The sequence below is a fragment of the Elgaria multicarinata genome, chromosome 9, assembly GCF_023053635.1.
Source record: "Elgaria multicarinata webbii isolate HBS135686 ecotype San Diego chromosome 9, rElgMul1.1.pri, whole genome shotgun sequence".
NCBI classification, from domain to species: Eukaryota; Metazoa; Chordata; class Lepidosauria; order Squamata; family Anguidae; genus Elgaria; species Elgaria multicarinata.
Window position 1 is genome coordinate 32,116,425 of NC_086179.1, and position 20,670 is coordinate 32,137,094.

At 46.3% G+C, this 20,670-nt stretch overlaps 1 protein-coding gene across 2 annotated transcripts in view; it reads left to right on the plus strand.

Moving 5' to 3' along the window:
• Positions 1 to 14,606: 14,606 nt before the first annotated feature.
• TOM1 (target of myb1 membrane trafficking protein) overlaps positions 14,607 to 20,670 on the plus strand; it is a 35,569-nt gene continuing 29,505 nt past the window's right edge. The window contains exon 1 of one of the 2 annotated variants that reach the window (XM_063133454.1): positions 14,607 to 14,726. In XM_063133454.1, coding sequence (XP_062989524.1) covers positions 14,672 to 14,726 — 55 coding nt within the window. In that variant the 5' untranslated portion in view covers positions 14,607 to 14,671. The remainder of the gene's footprint in view (positions 14,727 to 20,670) is intronic. The other variant, XM_063133453.1, reaches the window with a different exon arrangement.

Below are 20,670 nucleotides of genomic sequence, written 5' to 3' on the forward strand. Positions count from 1 at the left end.
GTCTCGATTGAATCTCAGTTTATTGGGCCCTCATCCAGCCCACTCCTCTGCCCATGCGCTGGTTCAGAGCTTCAACTGCCTCACCTCTGTTTAGCTGAGAAGGAGAGGTGGAGCTACGTGTCACTGGTGATGCCTCAGCCCGCACCCCTGGTTAACGTGTCCCGGCAGTTTCATGTAGATGTTGGAAAGCATGGGGGTCAACTACAGCCCTGAGGCACCCTGTAGCAAGACCACCATAGGACAGACCCATTATCCCCTGCCACCACCTTCTCTAAGGGGCATTCTAGGCAGGAGCGGAACTGTTGCAATACATGACTTCACATCCCAACCCAAGACAGCCTTCCCAGAAGGATAGCATAAGAGGTCCAAGGGAGTCCACAGGGTTGCAGGTCCTTCTCCCGGCAAAGGACACAAGCAGGCTTGCACGTCCCTCACCTGGCTCAGGTCGACCTAATTGTTTCATGACCTAGTCATGTTTTATTGGGGATTGCTAAAGTAATTTGGGGATTGCTTCGGGCAGCAAAATACCTTGGGCCAGACCTGGACTTAGAACTGTGTTACACACAGCCAGGGTTCCCTTCATGGGATGTCTCAGGCCAATGAAGGTGCCCTAGGAAGCAGAGCCAGCTCTTCCTTCATGGAGAAGGCCATGCTTGAAGTTCAGGGACTTAGCAGCCTGGCCTGCCTCTTCATGGGGATGGCTGATTTCAGAACTGACAGGCATGATCACAAACTTGTAATTTGGAGTTAACAGAACACAGGCTTCTAATATTGAAGGCTGAGTTCAGAATGTATTTAAATAGTTCTCACAGAAAAGAGACATTTGCACTGAGATTGTTTACTTCACAGTATAAAAATGCTGCTGTAACTGTACTCTGGGCCTTCCCTCTCCTATTGTGGTTCAGCCCATCGCTGTGCAAACTCTCTTTTGCTGTGGGAAATAATTCTATTGCTAGTGTCTCACTGGTCTCTTTGTCTGTGCGTTGGAGATCCACGACAATACCTGGGGAGCCTCGTCTGGGATTTGACAGCACTCGTCAGAAGCACACAGGCAGAAGCTCTCTGGGGACTGCCATTCCAGCACGTACCCAAGGTAAGAGACCTTTTGAAATCCCTATTGGCTTAGCCTTCTGTTTCAGGTGACACCGTGGGTCTGGTTCACACTGGACTCCCAATCCAAGACTTCTGTGAGACCCAGCAAAACAGACTTAGAAAAGTGGGCCTGGTCCATTGGAGGGGCAGATGAGGTTTAACATGGCTGGGCCCTGTGCAAAAGACAGGTCAGTAAAACAGGTACCTGAGGAAGCAAGTGAACAGAGCTGTCGTTGACACCCACGGTGTATATGTACAAAAGTTATGGGCCAGAACCTGCAAATTCGAAAACACTTAAATTGTTCAGATTCTCTTTAAGATAGCTAGGAAGAAGTTGAATGGTTTGTGGCTTAGTTTGCAAAGAGACAGGAAGAAGAAGAAGAGTTTAAATCTGGCACCTAGCAAAAGGTGTTGTGGAGCCTAGAGACAAGAACCGAGAAAGAAAGGGGAGGGAGATTTCTCCTGGCAAAGAAAGAAAGAATTTTTAGGCTGTTGTATATTTAAGCTACCTGCATTTTTTTTAATGTATCACTAGTATTGAATTGTAGGAGTAGAAATTTCAGACTCTGAAGAGTTAAATTGCATTTAGAGTTCAAGCAATTAAGAATCTCATTTTTTAAGAAGCCCACAAAACAAGAACAATGCAGAATCCATGGTAGATTCAAGGGCAGAGGCAATGGATGAGAACATGGTGTGAGCAAAAAGCAAAATCACCCTAGAATATTGCCACTATTGTGGTGAAATTGGTCGCTAGAAAATGAGTGTCCTAATAAGCCTGGCCAGCTTATGCAGACACCTCATAAAGCTAGCTGATCTACACTAACGTTTCAAGATTTCCTTACAGCTACAATGTCTGCTAAAAAAACTATAACTGTTGTAGGCATGTTTCTTAACTAACCGCTTCACTATCCAGACCAACATGCTTCCTCTTTAAGCAGAAAGCTATTCTGTAAATAAAGGTTTACTCACCACATGAAGCATTTCTTGATGCCCTAAATATGTTGTGACCTTGCTGCAAAGCATGGTGTGTGTGTTCTCCTGATTCCGCTTCATGAAATCCAAACTTCCAGCCTGATCACCTGGGGGTCTTGGAATTTGATGAAATCCTTTTTTTGCAATTAAGAAAAGGGATTATCAAGGATATCAGGGCACACCATGTTTCCAGGAAAGGGCAAGCTCATACCTTCTGTGTAGTCTGAGCTATATGCAGTTGATAACGCCATGATTAACAGCGTAATTACTCTAGTTGGGCAGAGCAGTTGGGTGTGTGGCCGGCCTCTGGCACTTACGAACAAGAGATTAGTCCTTATGGGAACCCTCATGGGTAAACCAATGACTCCCCCCCACCCCCTACTAAATTTCAGGCCACCGAACTCCAGCTAACAGATGATCAAGTATTAAGACTATGGCCGTGCATTAATGAGGTAGTTTTAGGTTGTCATTCACAGATTAAAGACACCCAGATGAGCCCTGCCACGACCACCGGCATCACGGTTCTTCAGTGGACAAGAGTGCCCTGGCGTCCAGGTGGAAAGGTCCCTACCAGATCTTCCCAGATCCAAACATCACCCTGCAAGAGGGCCGTTGACCCAGATTTCGCCAGTCAAGTGTAGACAGCAACCGAGGCGGTGCTCTCAAGGACAACGCAGGCGATTTCTCCTCGACACGGCCAACAGCAGGTGTCTACTGCTTCTCCCAAGACCCAGCGGATCATGCCCGGAGACCACCTAACTTTACTCTACAAATATTTAAGGGCCATAATAATGCCCAGCCACTCTCCAGAAACCAAAAAGGTTTCATCCTACTGGTAGAGTTGGCAAAAGTCCAGCCAGCTGCATGAAGACAGACTTCGCCAGGCAGCCAACGATGACTGAGATGGCCGCTCTGTTCCAGTACGGCGGTCTTGTTCTCTTTGAACTATGCTTTACAGGAAATAAAGAAGGGAATAGTACAACTAAGTATAGCAGTAGCAGAAATAGTTAACCTTATTAAACTGTTGGATGTGTGCTTTAATTACTTTAAGTGTTAGCTGTTTTTATGCTTTTGTTTTTAAAATTTGTATATCAATTTTTAAAGTTCAGTCTTAATCTTTGTAACCCGCCCAGAGAGTTTCGGCTATGGGGCGGCATATAAAAGTTAACCTTACTAACCTTAGTTAACCTTACTAAACTGATGGATATGTGCTTTTATTGTTTTAAACTTTAGCTGTTCCTATGCTTTTGTTTTTAAAATTTGTATATCGATTCTTAATGTTCAGTCTTTTTAATCTAATCTTTTTAATCTTTGTAAACTGCCCAGAGAGCTTTGGCTATGGGGCGGTATATAAATGTAATAAATAATAATAATAATAATAATTAAAAATGCCAGCCCATCATGAACAAGGCATACCTGTAATTGGTGTGCCTGCCTCTCTCGGGCAAAAGAAGGGTAGAAGGCATACCAGTTTGAACAAAACATCACCAAAGAAAATGAACAAACTTTGGTACAGAGATATATAGACTTTGCAGCTGAGAATCTAGTGACTGAATTTGCTTCCATCCCCCTTTCTCCTCCTCCCTCCCCACCCCCTTTCCTTTTGTGTCATGTTTTTTAGATTGTAAGCCTGTGCGCAGGGATGTTTTTTAGATTGTAAGCCTGTGGGCAGGGACTGTCTTAAGAAACATTTTTGTAAGCTGCCTTGAGAGCCTTTTTGGCTAAAGGGCAGGATAAAAGTGCTTAATAAATAAATAAGGAAATAAAGGATGGAATATAATCCATCCCAGTCTGAAACCCCTCTACGCTGCCAGTTCAATGGCCCATATCAGAATGCCACACATACTCAGTGACAACCCGTAGGAGATTAGGCAAACAGCAAAAGTTATTGTGGATTACTTGGAGGGAATCTACACGTAGTACTGAAGGCGCTCGCCTCCAGTGCGCCATCAAAACGATGGTGTAGACGGCAAAAGAAGAGACGGAGGAAGAGGTGGAGGAGGAGGAGGCTGGGGAACCGGCCGCATCCTTGCCGCTGCCGCTGCCGCCGCCGGAAGCCGAGCTCTCCGACCTGGGTGGCACTTACCCCGGCAGCAGGAGGCGGCAGTGGCAAGGACGCAGCCGGTTCCCCAGCCGCCTCTTCCTCCATCTCTTCTTTCGCCGTCTACACCATCGTTTTCACGGCGCACACAAGCGCCTTCAGTACGATGTGTAGATTTGGCCTTGATTGGCACTAATTATGGGAAAGCTTTAAGAGATAGAACGCTGCACAAGATTTTGGGTTTCCGAGTTCTTTGTCTACTCTCCTTTGACCATAATGTGATTGCACTTGCTGGTTTAAAGATAAAACAATGTTAATTTTTTAGACTTCATTCAAGTTTCAGGTAGACACTTCCTGCAATTGGAGGCTTCAAGCTAGAGATGTTAGCAAATACAAAGACCTCTTTATTAGTAGCACTGTTCTTCCTCCTTTCAGTAAACCCAATGTAGCAAAATGCCGTAAGGATTACAACCAAATAATAGAGAGATCTTCCTCTTCTGTTATATGGTATTCCAGAAGGTGCAGAGCATATTCCTCTACCAGTATGTTTTTCCAAAGGTGAGAAATGGTTAATCTATCCAGCGTTAAATGTCCACAGACTCTATTGGCTATGTGGACCATGGGCATATAAGATCCTGCCATAGAACTATTGCCTGGTCTCAGTTCACACACCAGTTTAACAGCAGACATTATTTACAACCATAAGGTCAAAAGGGCTATTAATAATCCTTTGGAAACGGGATACACTAGATCCCATGAATTCATGAAGATCTTGCTTCCAGTAAACCTCTGACACAGCAGAGGCCAATTGAAACTGCCACAATTGATGCCATTTCTGCCCTTTAAGCTGAAACAAGAGATTTCACAAGTCACACTACAAAACTGCATGACCCTTGATGTCTTACTTGCAGCACGAAGAAGAGTCTGTGCCGTGATTAACACTTCTTGCTGCACATACATAAGCCAGAACTATGGAATAGAAATTTATTAGATAATGCATTTTAGCTAGTTCCCATGGAAAAAAGACACACACTGAGGTTGTTTACTCAGCAATACAAAATGCCTGCCATAGCTATTCTCTGGGCCTTTCCTCTCGGGGTTCAGCCCGCATAGGTGCTCTGTTTTGCTGCCGAAAATAAAGCTGTTGCTAGTGTCTCACTGGTCTCTTTGTCATTTTCTTGGAAAGCCACAACAATATGTATTATTGTGAAGCTGGTAACAAGTGTGAACTAGAAAGAGGGACATACTAAACCAAAGGCCACTGAATGGCCGTTGAAATGCATTGGTTTATTCCGAATGGCCGTGGGAAATTATTGGAGGTGTTTAGGGATCATCTACAAATCAAAATCCCTAAAGGAGTTAAACATTTCGTTTTCATAGAAAACCACGCAGAATCAAAATGCAAACTAACAGTGGTTTTACGGAACAACTACTATGACCCCCAACACTGTGATTCTAGGGATCACCCCCAAATTCAAGAAGTAATCAGAATGCAATAAAAAGAGGGTAATAGTTTTATACACTGCTTTATAAGCACCAGTTCTAAAACACCCAAATATGAGAAAGGAATTTTGTCGCAACATGCCAAACATTATTTAAATGTTTCTATACGCCCCGCCACAGCGCCCACACCTTACAACAGGCTGGTTTCAAAATGGCCATAGGAAAACATTGGGCTGTCAGGCAGCCCCAGAAAAAAGGGGAGCCCCAAAATTCTCGTGGAGGTTTGTAATAAGGCCCTAAGCATCCTAAGAGTTTTTGCTGGAGGCGTGCACCATTGGAATGGTCCGCACTTTGCGCATGGCCCATTAGGTTCCTTCAGAATGACCACAGGAAGCACTGGGCTGTGGAACCTAATGTGGCCATGCACAAAGTGGGGACAATTCCAATGGAGAACGCCTCCAGCAAAAACTCTTAGGATGCTTACAGTCTTATTACCAACCTCCATTAGAATTTTGGGGCTCCCCCTTTGTTTCTGGGTCTGCCTGACTGCCCAGTGCTTTCCTATGGCCATTCTGAAGAAACCTTATGTACGGGACGTACTAAACCGAAGGACACCGAATGGCCATTGAAATGCATTGTGTCATTCCGAATGGCCATAGGAAATCATTGAAGGAGTTTAGGGATCATCTACAAATTAAAATATCTAAAGGAGTTAAACATTTAGTTTTCATAGAAAACCACACAGAATCAAAATACAAACCAACAAAGTGGTTTTGGGGAACAATTCCTATGACCCCCAACACAGTGGTTTCTAGGGATCATCTCCAAACGTAAAAAGAAAACAGAATACAATAAAGAGAAGGTGACTGCCGTTCCACGCAATGCTTCATAGGCACCAGTTTTGAAAGACCAAAATAAGTGGAGGGGGGTTGCCAAAAACTGTCACAGATTATTTCCATGTTTACAAATCCCCCCCCCCCCCGCACCCTCTCCTCACAACTGGCTTACATTTCAAAGTGGTCATAGGAATACATGGGAATGATACCACAAGCCCCTTAAGAATCAGATGAAGCTGAAAATGCTTACGGAGGTTGAAATTAGAAACCCAAGCATCCTAAGACTCTGTGCTTGATACATGTTGCATTGGACTTGCCCCCAACTTGCGCATAGCCATAATACGGGGTGTCATTCAGAATGGCCATAGGAAAGCATTAGGCTGTCACAAGCAGGCACGCAGAAAAGAGGGGGAGCCCCAAAATGCTCATGGAGATTTGAACTAACCCCCCCCCCCCAAAAAAAACCTAAGAGTTTCTACTGGAGACATGCTCCACCGGAAAGACCCCCACATTGCACATGGGCCCATAAGGTTCCATCAGAATGACCATAGGAAAGCATTGGACAGTCACGCAGCCCCAGAAATCAAGGGGAGCCCCAAAATTCTCATAGACATTTGTAATGAGACCCTAAGCATCCTAAGAGTTTTTGCTGCAGACGTGCTCCATTGGAATGGCCCCTAAGCTGCACACGGCCACGTGAGGTTTCTTCATAATGGCCATAGGAAAGCATGGCGCTTTATGGCAGCCCCAGAAACTCAGGGGGAGCCCTGAAATTCTCATAGATGTTTGTAATGAGACCCTAAGCATCCTAAGAGTTTTTGCTGCAGACGTGCTCCATTGGAATGGCCCCAAAGCTGCACACGGGCACATGAGGTGTCTTCAGAATGGCCATAGGAAAACAATGGGCTTCTCTGGCAGCCCTCCCAAATCAGGGGGAGCCCCAAAATTCTCGTAGAGGCTTGTAATGAGACCCTGAGCATCTTAAGAGTTTTTGCTGCAGGTGTGCTCCATTGAAATGGCCCCTAAGCAGCACACGGCCACATGAGGTTTCTTCAGAATGGCCATAGGAAAGCATGGCGCTATCTGGCAGCCCCAGAAAATCAGGGGGAGCCCCAAAATTCTCATAGAGGCTTGTAATAACACACTAACCATGCTAAGAGTTTTTGCTGCAGGTGTGCTCCATTGCAATGGCCCCCAAGCTGCGCACGGGCACATGAGGTTTCTTCAGAATGGCCATAGGAAAACAATGGGCTTCTCTGGCAGCCCTCCCAAATCAGGGGGAGCCCCAAAATTCTTGTAGAGGCTTGTAATGAGACCCTGAGAATGCAAAGAGTTTTTGCTGCAGGTGTGCTCCATTGCAATGGCCCCTAAGCTGCGCACGGGCACATGAAGTTTCTTCAGAATGGCCATAGGAAAGCCTTGCACTTTCTGGCAGCCCCAGAAAATCAGGGGGAGCCCCGAAATTCTCATAGATGTTTGTAATGAGACCCTAAGCATCCTAAGAGTTTTTGCTGCAGGTGTGCTCCATTGGAATGGCCTCAAAGCTGCACACGGGCACATGAGGTTTCTTCAGAATGGCCATAGGAAAACAATGGGCCTATCTGGAAGCCCCAGAAAATCAGGGGGAGCCCCAAAATTCTCATAGATATTTCTAATGAGACCCTAAGCATCCTAAGAGTTTTTGCTACAAACGTGCTCCATTGGAATGGCCCCTAAGCTGCGCACGGGCACATGAGTTTTCCTAAGAAAGGCCATAGGAAAACAATGGGCCAATCTGGAAGCTCCAGAAATTCAGGGGGGTCCCCGAAATTCTCATAGACGTTTGTAATGAGACCCTAAGCATCCTAAGAGTTTTTGCTACAGACGTGCTTCATTGGAATGGCCCCTAAGCTGCACACGGGCACATGAGTTTTCTTCAGAATGGCCATAGGAAAACAATGGGCTTCTCTGGCAGCCCTCCCAAATCAGGGGGAGCCCCAAAATTCTCATAGAGGCTTGTAATAACACACTAAGCCTGCTAAGAGTTTTTGCTGCAGGCGTGCTTCATTGGAATGGCCCCTAATCTGCGCACGGGCACATGAGGTTTCTTCAGAATGGCCATAGGAAAGCATGGTGCTATCTGGAAGCCCCAGAAAATCAGGGGGGGCCCTGAAATTCTCATAGATGTTTGTAATGAGACCCAAAGCATCCTAAGAATTTTTGCTGCAGACGTGCTCCATTGGAATGGCCCCTAAGCTGCGCACGGGAACATGAGTTTTCCTCAGAATGGCCATAAGAAAACAATGGGCTTCTCTGGCAGCCCTCCCAAATCAGGGGGAGCCCCAAAATTCTTGTAGAGCCTTGTAATAACACACTAAGCCTGCTAAGAGTTTTTGATGCAGGTGCTCTCCATTGCAATGGCACCTACGCTGCGCACGGGCACATGAGGTTTCTTCGGAATGGCCATAGGAAAACAATGGGCTTCTCTGGCAGCCCCAGAAAATCAGGGGGAGCCCCAAAATTCTCATAGATGTTTGTAATAATACACTAAGCATGCTAAGAGTTTTTGCTGAAGTCACGCTCCATTGGAATGGCCCCTAAGCTGTGCACGGCCAAATGAGGTTTCTTCAGAATGGCCATAGGAAAAGAATGGGCTTAGTGAGTTATTACAAGCCTATGGCCATTCTGAAGTAACCTCATTTGCCCGTGCGCAGCGTAGGTGCCATTGCAATGGAGCACACCTGCAGCAAAAACTCTTAGCAGGCTTAGTGTGTTATTACAAGGCTCTACGAGAATGTTGGGGCTCCCCTTGATTTTCTGAGGTTGCCAGAGAAGCCCATTAATTTCCTATGGCCATTCTGAAGAAACATCATGTGCCCGTGCGCAGCTTAGGGGCCATTCCAATGGAGCGCGACTGCATCAAAAACTCTTAGGATGCTTAGGGTCTCATTACAAATGTCTATGAGAATTTCGGGGATCCCCTGATTTTCTGGAGCTTCTAGATTGGCCCATTGTTTTCCTATGGCCATTCTGAAGAAACCTCATGTGCCCGTGCACAGCGTAGGGGCCATTGCAATGGAGAGCACCTGCAGCAAAAACTCTTAGCATGCTTAGTGTGTTATTACAAGCCTCTACGAGAATTTTGGGGCTCCCCCTGATTTGGGAGGGCTGCCAGAGAAGCCCATTGTTTTCTTATGGCCATTCTGAGGAAACCTCAAGTGCCCATGAGCAGCGTAGGGGCCATTTCAATGGAGCACGGCTGCAGCAAAAACTCTTAGGATAATTAGGGTCTCATTAGAAATGTCTGTGTGAATTTTGGGGCTCCCCCTGTTTTTGGGGGGCTTCCAGGTAGGCCCATTGTTTTCCTATGGCCATTCTGAAGAAACCTCATGTGCCCGTGCGCAGCTTAGGGGCCATTCCAATGGAGCACGTCTGCAGCAAAAACTCTTAGGATGCTCAGGGTCTCATTACAAGCCTCTACGAGAATTTTGGGGCTCCCCCTGATTTTCTGGGGCTGCCAGAGAAGCCCATTGTTTTCTTATGGCCATTCTGAGGAAACCTCAAGTGCCCATGAGCAGCGTAGGGGCCATTTCAATGGAGCACGGCTGCAGCAAAAACTCTTAGGATAATTAGGGTCTCATTAGAAATGTCTGTGTGAATTTTGGGGCTCCCCCTGTTTTTGGGGGGCTTCCAGGTAGGCCCATTGTTTTCCTATGGCCATTCTGAAGAAACCTCATGTGGCCGTGTGCAGCTTAGGGGACATTTCAATGGAGCACACCTGCAGCAAAAACTCTTAGGATGCTCAGGGTCTCATTACAAGCCTCTACGAGAATTTTGGGGCTCCCCCTGATTTGGGAGGGCTGCCAGAGAAGCCCATTGTTTTCCTATGGCCTTTCTTAGGAAAACTCATGTGCCCGTGCTCAGCTTAGGGGCCATTCCAATGGAGCACGTCTGTAGCAAAAACTCTTAGGATGCTTAGGGTCTCATTACAAATGTCTATGAGAATTTCGGGGCTCCCCCTGATTTTCTGGAGCTTCCAGATTGGCCCATTGTTTTCCTATGGCCTTTCTTAGGAAAACTCATGTGCCCGTGCGCAGCTTAGGGGCCATTCCAATGGAGCACGTCTGTAGCAAAAACTCTTAGGATGCTTAGGGTCTCATTACAAAGGTCTATGAGAATTTCGGGGCTCCCCCTGATTTTCTGGAGCTTCTAGATTGGCCCATTGTTTTCCTATGGCCATTCTTAGGAAAACTCACGTGGCCGTGTGCAGCTTAGGGGTCATTCCAATGGAGCACGTCTGTAGCAAAAACTCTTAGGATGCTTAGGGTCTCATTACAAATGTCTATGAGAATTTCGGGGATCCCCCTGATTTTCTGGGCCTGCCAGATAGCAATATGCTTTCCTATGGCCATTCTGAGGAAACCTCATGTGCCAGTGCGCAGCTTAGGGGCCATTGCAATGGAGCACGCCTGCATTAAAAACTCTTAGGATGCTCATGGTCTCATTACAAACATTTATGAGAATTTTGGGGCTCCCCCTGATTTTCTGGGGCTTCCAGATAGGCTCATTGTTTTCCTATGGCCATTCTGAAGTAACCTCATGTGCCCGTGCGCAGCATAGGTGCCATTGCAATGGAGCACACCTGCAGCAAAAACTCTTAGCAGGCTTACTGTGTTATTACAAGCCTCTAAGAGAATTTTGGGGCTCCCCCTGATTTTCTGGGGTTGCCAGAGAAGCCCATTGTTTTCCTATGGCCATTCTGAAGAAACATCATGTGGCCGTACGCAGCTTAGGGGCCATTCCAATGGAGCACGTTTGAAGCAAAAACTCTTAGGATGCTTAGGGTCTCATTACAAACATCTATGAGAATTTTGGGGCTCCCCCTGATTTTCTGGGGCTGCCAGAGAAGCCCATTGTTTTCTTATGGCCATTCTGAGGAAACCTCAAGTGCCCATGAGCAGCGTAGGGGCCATTTCAATGGAGCACGGCTGCAGCAAAAACTCTTAGGATAATTAGGGTCTCATTAGAAATGTCTGTGTGAATTTTGGGGCTCCCCCTATTTTTGGGGGGCTTCCAGGTAGGCCCATTGTTTTCCTATGGCCATTCTGAAGAAACCTCATGTGGCCGTGTGCAGCTTAGGGGCCATTCCAATGGAGCACGTCTGCAGCAAAAACTCTTAGGATGCTCAGGGTCTCATTACAAGCCTCTACGAGAATTTTGGGGCTCCCCCTGATTTGGGAGGGCTGCCAGAAAAGGCCATTGTTTTCCTATGGCCATTCTGAAGACACCTCATGTGGCCGTGCGCAGCTTAGGGGCCATTTCAATGGAGCACACCTGCAGCAAAAACTCTTAGGATGCTTAGGGTCTCATTACAAACATCTATGAGAATTTCAGGGCTCCCCCTGATTTTCTGGGGCTGCCAGAAAGTGCAAGGCTTTCCTGTGGCCATTCCGAAGAAACCTCATGTGCCCGTGCGCAGCTTAGGGGCCATTGCAATGGAGCACACCTGCAGCAAAAACTCTTAGCATGTTTAGTGTGTTATTACAAGCCTCTATGAGAATTTTGGGGCTCCCCCTGATTTTCTGGGGCTGCCAGATAGCGCCATGCTTTCCTATGGCCATTCTGAAGAAACCTCATGTGCCCGTGCGCAGCTTAGGGGCCATTATGGAGCACATCTGCAGCAAAAACTCTTGGGGTGCTTAGGGTCTCATTACAAGCCTCTACGAGAATTTTGGGGCTCCCCCTGATTTGGGAGGGCTGCCAGAGAAGCCCATTGTTTTCCTATGGCCATTCTGAAGAAACCTCATGTGCCCGTGCGCAGCTTGGGGGCCATTGCAATGGAGCACACCTGCAGCAAAAACTCTTAGCGTGGTTAGTGTGTTATTACAAGCCTCTATGAGAATTTTGGGGCTCCCCCTGATTTTCTGGGGCTGCCAGATAGCGCCATGCTTTCCTATGGCCATTCTGAAGAAACCTCATGTGGCCGTGTGCTGCTTAGGGGCCATTTCAATGGAGCACACCTGCAGCAAAAACTCTTAAGATGCTCAGGGTCTCATTACAAGCCTCTACGAGAATTTTGGGGCTCCCCCTGATTTGGGAGGGCTGCCAGAGAAGCCCATTGTTTTCCTATGGCCATTCTGAAGACACCTCATGTGCCCGTGTGCAGCTTGGGGGCCATTGCAATGGAGCACACCTGCAGCAAAAACTCTTAGCGTGGTTAGTGTGTTATTACAAGCCTCTATGAGAATTTTGGGGCTCCCCCTGATTTTCTGGGGCTGCCAGATAGCGCCATGCTTTCCTATGGCCATTCTGAAGAAACCTCATGTGGCCGTGTGCTGCTTAGGGGCCATTTCAATGGAGCACACCTGCAGCAAAAACTCTTAAGATGCTCAGGGTCTCATTACAAGCCTCTACGAGAATTTTGGGGCTCCCCCTGATTTGGGAGGGCTGCCAGAGAAGCCCATTGTTTTCCTATGGCCATTCTGAAGACACCTCATGTGCCCGTGTGCAGCTTAGGGGCCATTCCAATGGAGCACGTCTGCAGCAAAAACTCTTAGGATGCTTAGGGTCTCATTACAAACATCTATGAGAATTTCAGGGCTCCCCCTGAGTTTCTGGGGCTGCCAGAAAGCGCCATGCTTTCCTATGGCCATTCTGAAGAAACCTCACGTGGCCGTGTGCAGCTTAGGGGCCATTCCAATGGAGCACGTCTGCAGCAAAAACTCTTAGGATGCTTAGGGTCTCATTACAAATGTCTATGAGAATTTTGGGGCTCCCCTTGATTTCTGGGGCTGCGTGACTGTTCAATGCTTTCCTATGGTCATTCTGATGGAACCTTATGGGCCCATGTGCAATGTGGGGGTCTTTCCGGTGGAGCATGTCTCCAGTAGAAACTCTTAGGTTTTTTTTGGGGGGGGGGGTTAGTTCAAATCTCCATGAGCGTTTTGGGGCTCCCCCTCTTTTCTGCGTGCCTGCTTGTGACAGCCTAATGCTTTCCCATGGCCATTCTGAATGACACCCCGTATTATGGCTATGCACAAGTTGGGGGCAAGTCCAATGCAACATGTATCAAGCACAGAGTCTTAGGATGCTTGGGTTTCTAATTTCAACCTCCGTAAGCATTTTCAGCTTCATCTGATTCTTAAGGGGCTTGTGGTATCATTCCCATGTATTCCTATGACCACTTTGAAATGTAAGCCAGTTGTGAGGAGAGGGTGCGGGGGGGGGGGGGGATTTGTAAACATGGAAATAATCTGTGACAGTTTTTGGCAACCCCCCTCCACTTATTTTGGTCTTTCAAAACTGGTGCCTATGAAGCATTGCGTGGAACGGCAGTCACCTTCTCTTTATTGTATTCTGTTTTCTTTTTATGTTTGGAGATGATCCCTAGAAACCACTGTGTTGGGGGTCATAGGAATTGTTCCCCAAAACCACTTTGTTGGTTTGTATTTTGATTCTGTGTGGTTTTCTATGAAAACTAAATGTTTAACTCCTTTAGATATTTTAATTTGTAGATGATCCCTAAACTCCTTCAATGATTTCCTATGGCCATTCGGAATAACACAATGCACTTCAATGGCCATTCGGTGTCCTTCGGTTTAGTACGTCCCCAGGAAGCTGCAAATCGCGCGGTGTGTGTGTGTGTGTGGGGGGGTCTTTTTCTGTCTAAGACTGCGTAGGGTGGCACCCTAAGAGACGCTACTGCAAAAGAACCGGAGCAGAGCAGGCGTGGCATATATGGTGAAGGGCAAAGCGTCTCCTTAAAAATCAGTTTCAGCTTGGGAAGCCTTTAATTTGGGGAGGAGTGGAGAGACCCTGCCGTGTCCACGTCGCTGCTGCTGCTGCTGCTGCTGCTCCTGGAGCGGGCCCTCTTCAGCAGCTACTCTGACGACAGGTCAATGAACCTGTTTGCAGCCCGCTATAACGTCATCCATTGCTGCTGCTGCTGCTGCCGTCATAAGACAACCCAAGACCCTTCCGCTCCGCAGGTTCTCTGGACAGCGGCAGTCCCAAGCGTGCTCGCGAAGAAGTCAGTCCCATTGAACTCAGTGGGGCTGACTTCCGAGTCAGCATGTTTGGGGCCGGGCTCTGGACTCACCCTTGGCTCCACTGATTCCTTCCCTCCACAAGGGTCACCAGCCTCGCGTATTAAGTTCAGTTAGGGAGGGGGCGGGCGCCGACGTCACGGCTGGGGGTGGGACGGAGGGAGGACCGGGGACACGCCCCGCTCGGTCCCGAGGCCGTCACGTGACGCGCTCGGGCGGCCGTGTCAGCTGATCTCTGCTGAGCTGTGGCAGCAGCGGCGGCGATGATGGAGTTTCTCCTGGGCAACCCTTTCAGCTCTCCTGTGGGGCAGCGTATCGGTAAGCCCGTCGCCTCTCGCCGTGTACCTCATTTGACGCGACCCGCGAGGTCGAACCGTGCGCTTTTTTAAATTGATATATATGTATTTTTTACCTCAGACCCGGGGATGGGGGTGGGGGGACTTGCGGGTAGGCGGAGCTTATGGACCACCTTAGGCGGTTTCAGGGTCATCGGAGCCAATAGGAACGCGGAGCTCTTTTGATGGACGCCAGCTGGTGGTCAATGGGAAGCGATCGGAGAGGCGGGTTTCTTAGGGCAGCCCTCCTCAGCCAATCCTGGCGCGGTGAGGGGACGGTAGGGGTCTCGCGCAGAAGATAAAAGTTTGTTTATTTAAAGAGGCCGCGTCTTCGAATAAGCGAGCGTCACGCCCCCTTGAACGAAGGTGCCCCGTAGGCTGCTGCTCATTCCAGCCATGTTTTCAAGGGGTCTGTCTGAGAACCACGGAGGGGGAGTCTACAGCAGCCTTTCCCCAACCCAGCGTCCTCCAAAAGTATTGGACGACAACCGAGGGAGGCAACCTTGTGCTCTCTAGAGGTTTTGGATTACAGCTCCCATAAACCCCAGCCAGCGTAGCTAGTGGTCAGGGATTATGGGAGTTATAGCCCTAAACCTCTGGAGGGCACTAGCTTGCCTGCCCCTAGACTACCACATCACCCATCCAGCATGATCAATGACCATGCTGCATTGGGATGATGGGAGTTATAGTCCAATGCATTTCGAGGGCGCTCGGTTGGGGAAGGCTGGCTTAAAGTATCTGTCAGCAGCCTGGAAGCCACTGTTCCCCTCAGCTGCTTGCCAAATTAAAGGCAATAAGTGAGGTGTGGAAGAAGTAGGATGTGTCAAAACAGAATTTCTTAGCAGGTCAGTTGACTGAGTGGAGTTTGAGTTAATGGCTCCTTCCCTTTGCACCTCAGAGCAACCCTACAAATAGTTCATCTTTGCATAAAGGCCCTTAAAGTTAATTTAAAAAGCCAGTCCCAAATGTCATTCAAATATGGTTGTCCCTACTAGAGAAAAATCCTTAGGGACAGAGAGGTTTACAGGGGGGTCACCAAATGGAGCCCTTCCTCTTTTAGATGGTGCCCCTGTCATAGCATTTCTCCAGGGCATTGAAGGAAATGTAAATGTCAGCTTGAAATAGCTACTTGCTTCTGCTTGGGGCAACTGACCAGAAAAACTATTTTAAACAACAAAGAGTTTTCTGGCACCTCAAGATTAACAAACTTATTATGGCATAAGGTAATTATCACTGTCTTTCCTTCCTGCATTTCATTTTCCCTGACCTCCCTGTTTACAATACCCCCGCCCTCAAGCGTGTGTGTGTGTGTGTAATTATATACTTTTACCTCAAGATAACATTTTATGCTTCTGATGAAGTGGGCTGTAGTCCACAAAGTTTATACCATTATAAATTTGTCAGTTTTTAAGGTACCACAAGATTCTTTGTCATTTTTGCTGCAATAGGCTAACACACTACCCCTCTGTGGTGGGGGGAGGGGGGAATATATGTAGCCTAGGGCAGGCATCAACACTGGGCCCTGCTAGTTTGCCCACCAGGGCAGTAGGGCCCTAGTCCCTTGCCTAGTATGCCCAACAGGGCCTATGGGTGCCAAGTGATAATGCTGACTCTGTATGGGAGGTCAGGTACAACTAATTCCTCAGGCAATCCATTGATATCCATGGTGAATATGCTACAGGTGGTTTTTAAAGGTGACGGCACGGGAAAAATTATCATTTCCTGATTGTGATGCCTTTTGGTGCCAAGAGTTGCATGGCAAGAGGAAAAGTTACAGATTCACTTTGGTGCCATGCCACTCTTTGCTGCTAGGGAAAACTCCACGGCAAGTAGGGAAGTTATTCTTTGCAATGTCATAGAATTGTATGTAAAAGCATACAGGCTTATGTGAGTGATTCACATGCTCCTTTTGCAGATGAATTCTTTCCTGTTTACATCATGCTCTGGCCTGCTGCATAGATTCACAGAAGACATTCCCTTGTAGTTTTATAACACTTGGAGTGCTTCAAGACGAAGTTTTTATTGTGCATTCATGGAATTTTATGGGAGGTCCAGACAATGTCACCTTCCATTTATAGCCCCCCTGTGCTATTCAACCATTTCTTTAACATTTTTTCCATCTGTTTTCTTACCAGAAAAAAATCTTTAAGGAAAGAAAGATAGAACAGCTGCACAATGCCTTCCAATTTTTAGTGCTAGGAGCCCTCCATCTTGACGTATCCTTGATACATGTATATTTGGAGTGTTACTTGTACATTCTACGCAAACTGAAACTCAAAAACCAGCCTTAAGAGCAGGGGTCTGCCTAATCCAGCATGTTTTCACCAGTTTTGGCTAGTCCTAGATGCACTAAAAATTGGACAATACGTGAGAGCTCTGTCATTCACATCTGTTTTCTGGTAATTTAAGGTTCACTAGGCTTATATTGAGCAGGGTAAAACAGTGTCTATCAGTCCACATACAGGGCTCTGGTGACCCACTGGTGAATCAGGATACGCTATTTGGAGATCATTGGATTAAAAGACATTTGTTGTGGGAATGTTATAGTCACTACTTGGTTAGAGGTGTGCATTATCTGTTTGTACTAGACTTTAAATGGTGAATGGCCTTAAGATAGTGGCTGATTAATGAAATATGATTCGGATGTTAAAACTGGAGCAAGAGATGGCATAGTTCTATGCTACATACTGATTTGCTACATTGACAATAGTATTGGGTGGTAATTAACCAACATAGTCTGAAAAAAATTGGCAGACAGTGTATAAATAGGGTGGGCAGATTAGGCTTGATGTTTTCACTACAACCTTGAGATCCACCAACAGGAGCCAGATACAAAACGTTGACATGGAGCTTCTGTACACTTAGAATTAAGGACCTGGGTGCCTCTGAGCACTTGCTCAGCCCAAGATTTTTTTTGTCATATTCCTTTTACATATAAATTCACCTCTAGTTTCTTCCAAAGCTTTCTTCATTTCAGCAACCTAATTTAGGGGTGGGGAATGGGGCATCCTTTTTGTTTTTGTTAAACCACTGAAAGCCAATCCCTTGCAGGTCACCCCCAATATGTTCTAGTAGATCCCAATGTACTTCGTGTTCATCCTTGATGTACAAGACAATGTATTAAAACCTAATTAATTAGGACCAATGTTCTTGATAACATCAGTTGAGTAAAAAAATGTTTACATTGAATGAAATATTGGTAGTTTTACAGTACAGGTAATATTTTGGAAATGAAGCTCTCAGTTAATAAGCAACTTTGAAAACCAACTCTGAATCACTATCTAATTCAAGAGGCATATTCATTGTTTACAACACTAATCAGCACTGAATCACAGGGGAAAGTTGGGTTAAAGTGTTATTTAAAATGCATATTTTAAAACTACAAAACTTGCTCAGTCTGTGCTAGATGACCTAGACCCTGATATTCCCTCCCAGTCTCTCTATGCTTAAGTTGTTAGTGACAATGTGAATCTTCTCTGAATCTTTTCCTGTCACATTTTTCCTTTGAGGACAACAAGTAAACACTTCAGTTTCAGAGCATCCCCAGTCCCCTTGAAATCTGAAATAACCTGACCAACCTGTAAAACAAAATGCCTCAGTGTTATGTGACAATTGCCAGTCACCACGCCCTGGAGGCAGTCGAACGCCCTTCTGAACTAGGTTTGAAGTTTGCTAGAGACGCTCGCACATGTTGCCAGCTCAGAATGCTCAGCTTGCCAGTTGGAATTAGTCTCTGGCCCTCTGTTTGATAACCCATAATTTGGAGAGTTTGTTGTCGGGTGTAACTCGGGCTCTTGTGTTTGTTGTCTGAGTCGCGGCTCAGAAGCCATGTTGGCCTGGGTTAGATTTCAGGAGGTGTGGATGGTTCTAATTACAGCTCCTGAAGCTGCCCCCCCCTATCCAGATCTTTCATGTGACCAATGAATAGCCTTTGTGTTTCTGAAAAGCTTCATCAAATGAGTACAATCCAGGATTTCCTCCCTCTGCCCCCCCCCTTTTTAAAAAAAATAAAAATCCTAAGTTTGGAATCCACTTCATGGGCTTAAAGGGTAAGAAGCATTATTTGAGAGGCTGGGAAAGATTAAAGTTCTAGCTCTTCAAAATATTTTAAAATCACTTTAAAATGCTTGTTCACAGTGATACACAAAGGCTGTATGTAAAATACGTTAGAACAGCCTTCCCAACCTGGTGCTCTCAGCATGGCTGGCTGGAGGATGCTGGGAGTTGTAGTCCAACACATCAGGAAGGCTGGGGAAAGTTGTGCTAAGTTCAGGCTAGTGGTTCTCACTCAGAGTGTGATGCACCTAGGGAAGTGTGTTTCTTAGATCTGCAGGTAGAATGCCAACTTACTAAACCCAATCAACGCACTGACAATCGCAGTAGGTGTGCCCAACTTCTCTTGTCAGTAGTCAGTGATTGGTGGGGCACAGTGTCATTGAGGCAATTCTTTAGTTCGTTCTCAGCAGTCCCATGTGGCAATACTCTTTCTCTCTCTCTCTCTCTCTCTCTCTCTCTGCTCCTCTCACATCCAGAAGCAGAATGAGACAATCCATTTCTTTTAGGTCTTCTGAATACAGCCTGGCTTAACTACTGTGGTTAAAGCCATGGTTTAAGGTGTCTTCTGAATGGGACCATTGTAAATTTGAATTCAGTGTGCTTCACATTCATTAGTTCAGTAACAGTCCCGTAAGATACGGCAGTATTATTGTCCCAATATTACAGGAGAGAGACTGAGACTAAAGTATACTGGCTTGCCTGTAGCTCCCTAGTGAGTTCATGGCTGGTGCAATTTGGACTAAGGGCTTCTTGGCTCACACTCTTGGCCTCCAGTTGTAAAAACTTGCTTATATGTAAAACTGTGTATCATATGCTGGCCACAAAACACAGCATGAGAAAAGGTGTGAAATTTGGCTTCCAGTAAATCTTTGCTTGCATTAAAAACAGTCTCAGCATTGACAATTTGCACAGTGCAAATGTGCACACTTCATTCTGAGAGCACTTTGGATTTTCTATTTTACTTTAGATACACAGCTTTCTTAGCCTTCCTTGTACACCCCCAGGTTGTTGCTTGCTCTGTCCTTGGACCTCTTTCTTAATCGTGCTCCTTTCTCAACCATGTACTTGATAGCGTTGCTCTCTGCTCTGGTATCTGCATGCAGCTTACCTCCGTCAAAGTATAGGGAATTGTTTCACTTCCCAAGCCGTTGGCCGGAGTAAAACTGGATCCTATGATGGCTGATTACTAGCCTTTACCTAGTGTCGTAGCCATTTGGCTGGATATTGCTCCTTTGGACTTTCCTTTTCTTTTAAGAACACCTCTTTCCCAGACAGTCAGAGGAGTATGTATGTACTGCTTGTTTACATTCCTTTCTGCAAAGTAAATATTTTGGGACCTTGACAGGATCACTTTGCATTGGGACAGAGGTGAGCGACATTGTTGTCAACACCCAGGCAGAAAAAGCCGCAGTGGAGGAGAACACTAGAGTGACCACACTTATCACAGGCCTAGTTGCGTGAGCTGGGAAAATTCAAAAGTGGTGTCTGTCACCTGCAATCTGAAGTAGCACAGTCAATTCTGACAAGTAACACTGCTGTGTTTGTAGACCAGGAGCATATTCCTCACACAGAGCATAGAATGCTGTTACCTGTACAGATTTCCCAAAGGTTTCTAGTTTTCTTCATGGGAAAATCTTTTAAGATGGCACATTCTTAAAACAAAGGTGATATTTGTCAGTGTTTTTAGAAAGGCGTGACTGTCCCTTTCTTTCCCTGTAGTTCTTGAATCTTTGCCATTCTTCATCTGTCCTTGCCCCCACCCACCCAGCTCTGCTTGTGTTGTTTGTCATGATTTTCCTAGCCAAGCTATTTGTAATCCTAGTTTATTCGGTCAAATAATTTCATAGGGTTTGAGCACAATTTAATTTGAG